We start from the raw sequence: 7,870 nt of genomic DNA, 5'->3' as shown, positions 1-7,870 counted from the left end.
GTGAATGAGACCAACCTGACCTCTCTATGATAAAAATTAAGGCTATTAGAGCAATTTAAAAAAAATATACTGCAAAATGTGCTGGGAAAAAAATAACCCCCTTGGGGTTAAGGGTTGGAAATTTCCAAATAGCCTGGGGGTAAAAGGGTTAATACAGGCTATTTTAATGAGTGGAATATGGCATTCATAGATGTGATTATGTCCCTGACTGGTGAATGCCAGACTGGGGTTTGAGTCCCGCTCAAACTCGTTAGTTTCTTTGGTCGCTGCATCCTTACCATCCTTGTGAGCTAAGGATAGGGGTTTGGGGAAGCCTATAGTTCTATCTGGTGAGTCATCAGCAGCCATTGCCTGGCTCTCCTTGGTCCTAGCTTGGGTGGAGAGGGGGCTTGGGCACTGATCATGTATAACATGGTCAGTCTCTAGGGCATTGTCCTCCGTGATAGGGCAATGTCACTGTCCCTTGCCTCTGCCATTCATGAGTGACATGTAAACCTTTAAATGTCAATTACTTCTTATGAATTATGGGATTTTTTACTTATTTTATAGGTGCAATGATTAAGGTAATTATTTCGAAAAATTTAATCGTTTGAAGACTTTTATACAGATGGGAATGTAGAAAATAGCTAAGACCAAAAGTTGCCATTCCACACAGCGAGAGAAAGATTAATGTTGCTGGTCATTTTGATTAATATAATCAAAGGCACTGAACACGACTAAGCTGATGCATGCAATGAGGAGCAGAGACCCCAGACGAAGAATAAAGAAATCGAGATTAAATGCGAAGAAAACCAAGAAAGCTACAAGGTGAAAGAAGAAGAAGAAGAAGAAGAAGAAGAAGAAGAAGAAGAAGAAGAAAAAAAGAAGTTAATGTCATCTCAAGTACAAATGAAAGAGTAATACAAAATCAAAACTTAATTCATCATGTGTCAATAATGCGACGTTGTTAATAGTTTTTATAGGCCATATCTGTTTTGACGCTGTTACTGTTTTTAGAGTGATTTATTGTTAATTTATTCTCATTATTTATTTTTTTCCTTATTTCCTTTCCTCACTGGGCTGTTTTCCCTGTTGAAGCCCTTGGGCTTGTAGCATCTTGCTTTTCCAACTAAGGTTGTAGCTTGGCTGGTAATAGTAATAGTAATAGTAGTAGTAGGCCTACATTGAGAGAGGTTGAAATTAGAGATTATTAATTTATTCTCATCATTTATTTATTTCCTTATTTCCTTTCCTCACTGGGCTGTTTACCCTGTTGGAGCCCTTGGGCTCGAAGCATCTTGCTTTTCCAACTAGGGTTGTAGCTTGGCTGGTAATAGTAATAGTAATAGCAGTAGTAGGCCTACATTGAGAGAGGTTGAAATTAGAGATTATTAATTTATTCTCATCATTTATTTATTTCCTTATTTCCTTTCCTCACTGGGCTGTTTTCCCTGTTGGAGCCCTTGGGCTTGTAGCATCTTGCTTTTCCAACTAGGGTTGTAGCTTGGCTGGTAATAGTAATAGTAGTAGTAGTAGTAGGCCTACATTGAGAGAGGTTGAATTTAGGGATTATTAATTTATTCTCATCATTTATTTAATTCCTTATTTCCTTTCCTCACTAAACTGTTTTCCCTGTTGAAGCCCTTGGGCTCGAAGCATCTTGCTTTTCCAACTAGGGTTGTAGCTTGGCTGGTAATAGTAATAGTAATAGTAGTAGTAGGCCTACATTGTAAGAGGTTGAAATAGAGATTAGATTATAGAGAGATTAAAAGAATGTAACTTTGGAAGAGGTCAATGTACATTCAAGAATGCTTCAAGAATGGAAAAGTAACGGGTTGACAGGATTACGAAATGTGTGCAGAACTGTGCTGGTGATTACGCAAGTAACAAACCAGGTGAATAATGTAAGTCTGGAGATGGGAAAAAAACTCCAAATGAATGGGCAGGAGGTATTGTTCTTATGTAAAAGGGCGATGGTGATAGGAGATCAAATTTCTTAACTTACCAATCCTATATTGACCCAAAATGTTGAATCAAATGCCCAAAATTTATTTGACAGTGGTGATGTGGTCAAAGTTTTAAAGGGGAGAAAGCTGGCAACTTAAATTATATTGTTAAATAACAAAGGGCTGAAATACTCTTTAGGTACCTGTAAATAATGAAAAAAAAAAACAACTAAAAACAGTCTTATACATATCAGTGTGTGCGTGTGTGTGTGTGTGTGTGTCTGCTGTGTAGATGTTCGATCTCAAAGTAAGAAATATTTGTATCTTACGGCAACTAATATAACAGTAGTTTAAAGGTTTTAAAGGCCGATCATGAATGGCAGAGGCAAGGGACACTGACATTGTCCTAGCAAGCAGGACAATGCCCTAAAGACTGACCATATACACTTATGACCAGCGCCCAAGTTAGGACCAGGGATGGCCAGGTATTGGCTGCAGATAACTCAGCAGATAGACCTGTAAGTTCCCTAAAAAATCCACCTTAGCTCACAAGAATTGTGAGGTTACAGACACTAAAGATACTAACGAGTTTGAGCGGGACTGGATCCCCATTCTGGTGATCAACAGGCAGGAACGTTTCTAGTAGGCAAAGTGAATGTTTATCATAACACGTAGAATGTCAACACATCCACAACGACAAACATTCAGAATAGCAGTTTCGATATCCATATTTAACAGGAGTAGGATACACGAAAGAAGTATAGGACGAAACTTTAGCAAAGAGTAATACTGATGGAATCATACACATATTGTTAAAAGTCTTCGCATATAAGTAACGTTTAAGAGTAAGTAGATATGAGAGTTGTTCTAATACATAGAAGAAAGTAAATATTTGATCATAAGTCACACTGAATATAGGCAAGCAATAAAAAATATCAATGGATCTAAGATTTCCACATTTCGTATATAAATATTGAGATTACGTTCAATGAAGTAGACCAAAGAGTAAAAATACGAAGCATGCCTTTATAAATAACTCATCAACCGGACATAACCTGGTAAATAAATATGGAGAGAAGCAAGATATGAATAAACAAAGCCTCTAAGTAGTGACTAGTGTCGACGGTGTACCTCATACTAAGGTCTATAGACCTCTGCGTCGGACGAACATCGACCTCCGAGCAGTGTTGCCAGATGGGTTAGTATAAAAATCCCCAAAACTCATAAAATATCCCCAAAACAACCTAAAAATCCCCATTTCCACAAATATGTTCTCCTCTGTCTTGATCACGCAGGCTTTACTAAAATAGAAATTACTCAATATACTTCATATAAGCGCAAGCAAATCAATTGCAACAATATAAAAGTTTACTCGTCTTTTTTTCTTCATAGAAATTTGAACAGAATATCCCCATCAGACACCCAAAATCCCAAACTCTAGGGATAAATCCCCATACCTGGCAACAATGCCTCCGAGTGGGTTCAACCACTGCGATCTTCTTTCTCTCTTTCTCTTGCTCGCGTGTGCTCTTCCGGGCAAACACATCCATTTCAAATGGCGAACGGACACCGGGGAAAAACATTTTAACGAATTCACGATAGGATACAAACGCATTCTAGATCGAAATAGTTTGTTATTTTCTCTCTCTCTCTCTCTCTCTCTCTCTCTCTCTCTCTCTCTCTCTCTCTCTCTCTCTCTCTCTCTCTCCTACCATAAAGATATTCACATATTTAGGTATAAATAATTGATCAATTTGAAGCGTACCTAGGATGAGATTTAGACAAATTTACAAAATAACCATTGAACGATAATATGAGTTACAATAGGAGTTAAAACAAGAGTTAAAATAACTCAATTAGAAAGGATTAGTGAAAGCAGTTGACAATCTTAAATTAAAACTTCCCACGCACTATTTGAAAAAATTAATAGTTTGATTCCCATCCCTAGTCTAAAATAGTTTTCGAAAAACTTGAATTGTGGAAAAAATGGTTTGATTATTACTGTGAATAACTAACTAATGAATAACAGTAATTGAACAGAATTGATTGGTAACTTCTTAAAAACTATTCATTGCAGTATTCAAAATTCGAAGCGAACAATTCTAACGTAGAGAAAACAGTCCAGTGTTTAAATACCAAAACTGGCTGAGGTGACTGGGATCTCGGAATTTTTGTGTATAGGGTTCGTCAAGGTGCAGTAGTTAGCCACATAGAAGTTTAACGGGTTGCTATGCAGAGGCAGCGTTGCTAGGTTGGCCTTTTTCCAGGCCAAAAACCTCGATTTTGGCCTTTTTTGAGATTGGTTGGCCTTCAGTAATATCATGAATGGTGGGCCTTAAATATTACACTTTTGGCCTTTTTCTACTAATAGATTGGCCTTTTAAAACTGCGGTTCATTAGAAGTTGGCCTTTTCTCATTTAGAAAATCTGGCAACCCTGAGGAGGCGTTCGGGAGTGTATGCAGTGTGTGCGTTTGTGTGTGTAGGCGTGTATGTGGTCGTATGTGTCACTTGCGTGTCCAGATCAACAATAGTGAAGATAAGAAGCAGGGTGCTTAGGTATTTTCATTGTAGCTTTCACTTAATAATATGTTAAGTACAAGAAAAGTGTAAGAAAATGGAAAATAGAGATAGTGCACCGCACGTTTTTCATAAACTCTCGTACACTTAATGACATTGCTTTTTTTTTATCTTTCGCTCTCCCTGCATTGATAATATAAACATTTTTAAGCTTGATATCACATGTTTTGTACTGTTAGAATTTTGCGTCATTATTGTTCTCAACTCTTTGTATATAAGCTCGTTCTCTTGTTGAATAAACTCAATTGCATTTATCTCGCCTCTCTGTTATTACCTAACAGCCACCTCGCCAATAAGAATGAAATAAATATCAGGAATGGCTTGTTTGCAGTCTCTTGCTCATGTACAAGTGTGTACTCTCTCTCTCTCTCTCTCTCTCTCTCTCTCTCTCTCTCTCTCTCTCTAAGTGAAGCTTATGTTACTGCATATCGTGTGCATACGTTCTTCCGTTTAAGAACTTGTTTACAATCACTAATCGCACTTTTTTTTATTAATTTTACTTTTCCTATTAGCTTATTTGCTAGACTTATGGCATTTGCTTGTTGATTCTTTCTATTAAGCAGAAAAACAGACAAGAAGATTTTATGTCCCACTTTATCTATCTTTTATTTTACATTTATAATTGGGATAAACAGGAAACCGTTGAGGCTACTGCTTGCGTTATCAGTTTCTTGCTGGCTCACGCAGTATTATCTTTCGTGTGTACCACATACTGATGTATTATTATCTCCCCTAACCCTACCTTATTGCCTTATTTTTTGTTTGGGTTCCCCCAGGTCCCTCAGTGTGAGGCACCTCGTATATCCACCAGAGAGTTGCTAATGCATCTTCCGGTGTATTTTGCATCTTCCAGTCTTGGATGGTCTGGGATGCATCTAAGGTATTTATCGAGCTTATATAATAAAGAGCAAGTGTATGGCTATACAGATAAATATATACATATTTACATATATTTCTTTCTGGTTGCTCTTAGCCGCATTGTCAGACGTAGAACTATTTGGTTTCCCCCCGTCCCTCATGCAGGGAGAGAGGAAGTAGTCATACTTGGGTAAGAGGTGGTTGGAAGGGTTGAATCTACGAGTGTGATGGTATGCGTGCATGTGTGAGCGTAACCATCTGAATATTTAGCGGTAATTTTTGACGGGTCGCGTACACTTGTGTGTGTATATATATATATATATATATATATATATATATATATATATATATATATATATATATATATATATATATATATATATATATATACATATATATATATATATATATATATATATATATATATATATATATATATATATATATATATATATATATATATAAATATATATATCCTCTAACACTCATAAGGGTAAGGCGTATATTATGGCTGCCTAGTGCTCAAGGATAGCGGCCAATGTAGTTTTTTTTAAAACTCTATCCTTTACTCTAGGAGTCTAGGTCATCGGCCTCATTCTTGCCACTCTTTCATAGCTATGTTTACATGTCACCCTTCTTCGTGACAAAACTTCGAGATAAGTGAACGCTATGAGTTCACGAAGTAACCAACGCTAAATGGTCAGTGAGAAAAGATCTAATTAAAAAGAAAATACATGACATGATGGAGAACAAAGATGCAACATCCACTAAAAACAATGGTATAAGTTACGCCAAAGTAACAGCTACCAAAGTAACATCGACTAAAGTAACAGCTACCAATGTAACATCGACTAAAGTAACAGTTACCAAAGTAACATCGACTATAGCAACAGCTACCAAATTAACATCGACCAAAGTAACAGCTACCAATGTAACATCGACTAAAGTAACAGTTACCAAAGTAACATCGACTATAGCAACAGCTACCAAAGTAACATCGACCAAAGTAGCAGATATCAATGTAACATCGACTAAAGTAGCAGTTTCCAAAGTAACATGGACTATAGCAACAGCTACCAAAGTAACATCGACTAAAGCAACAGCTACCAATGTAACATCGACTAAAGTAACACCTACCAAGGTAATATCGACCAAAGTAACAGCTACCAAAGTAACATCGACTAAAGTAACAGCTACCAATGTAACATCGACCAAAGTAACAGCTACCAAAGTAACATCGAATAAAGCAACAGCTACTAAAGTAACATCGACTAAAGTAACAGCTACCAAAGTAATATCGATCAAAGCACAGCTACCAAAGTAACATCGACCTATAGTAAGTACAACTACCAAAGTAACATTGACCAAAGTAACAGCTACTGAAGTAACATCGACCTAAGTACAACTACCAAAGTAACATCGACCCAAGTACAGCTACCAAAGTAACATCGACCAAAGTAACAGCTACCAAAGTAACATCGACTAATGTAACAGCTACCAAAGTAATATCGACTAAAGCAACAGCCACTAAAGTAACAACGACTAAAGTAACAGCTACAAAAGTACCATCGACTAAAGAAACAGCTATCAAAGTAACATCGACTAAAGTAACAGCTACCAATCCGAGGAATTGTCAAACAAATGGAAATAGCCTTCTCAACAATATGCAATAAAAACACAAGAATTGCAACAATAAGAAATATAGCAATAAAACTGCCGTTGCATCAAAAGGAAGATTCTACCCCTCAGTAATGAACAGTATATTAGCAGATAAGAATTTACCAACAATGCATTTCTCTGAAGAAACAATGAATAAGGTACAAAGTCATTTCTAGTCCACTGTAACACAAAGACTTCAGACATGTCCTCATTCATGAATGGGGTTTGGCCAGTTTTCATCACCACGCTGGCCAACTGGGGATTGCTGATGGTGGGAGACTTTTGTCTGATCGCTCACAAGAAACCAACCGAGTATAGGTGGCTAATTACTAGTACAGCTCTGCTTATCATGGGGATACGCAAATCCTTTCACAACGTTAGCATCCTCATGTATTTTATATACATAAATTCACACACAAACAATATATATATATATATATATATATATATATATATATATATATATATATATATATATATATATATATATATATATATGTGTGTGTGTGTGTGTGTGTGTGTGCAAGTGTATAATTGTATCAACACTTATCCTACATTTTCATTTTGACATATCATTGCTAATCTTATTTATTTTAAAATTCTGATTGTCATCACAACTACCGTTGTCTAACTACCAGGTACCTATTTCACAGCGCAACTGCCCTATCCCTGGTCCAAATATCTATTTGTACGTAACGCAATAAATTTACTAATCACACTAAAAGGTCCATCCCATACAGAGAGAGAGAGAGAGAGAGAGAGAGAGAGAGAGAGAGAGAGAGAGAGAGAGAGAGAGAGAGAGAGTTTATCTTCTGATTGCTTGCTTTGCTAAAACCAATTTAATTATCT

The 7,870-nt window shown here is 36.6% G+C and overlaps 1 protein-coding gene across 1 annotated transcript; it reads left to right on the top strand.

Moving 5' to 3' along the window:
- The first annotated feature begins 6,104 nt into the window (after positions 1 to 6,104).
- Positions 6,105 to 6,686, top strand: LOC137631386 (salivary glue protein Sgs-3-like). The gene has a single exon (XM_068363156.1). It carries the CDS (start codon positions 6,105 to 6,107, stop codon positions 6,684 to 6,686), a length of 582 nt encoding a protein of 193 aa, XP_068219257.1.
- Positions 6,687 to 7,870: the final 1,184 nt, after the last annotated feature.

Source organism: Palaemon carinicauda, chromosome 39 (assembly GCF_036898095.1).
Source record: "Palaemon carinicauda isolate YSFRI2023 chromosome 39, ASM3689809v2, whole genome shotgun sequence".
Classification (NCBI taxonomy): domain Eukaryota; kingdom Metazoa; phylum Arthropoda; class Malacostraca; order Decapoda; family Palaemonidae; genus Palaemon; species Palaemon carinicauda.
Note: the sequence above shows the minus strand (reverse complement) of the source record. Positions and strands in the feature narration are given on the sequence as shown.

Bases quoted from the DNA above. Each gene is read 5' to 3' on its own strand.
- LOC137631386 (XM_068363156.1), top strand. From the start codon at position 6,105: ATGGAGAACAAAGATGCAACATCCACTAAAAACAATGGTATAAGTTAC.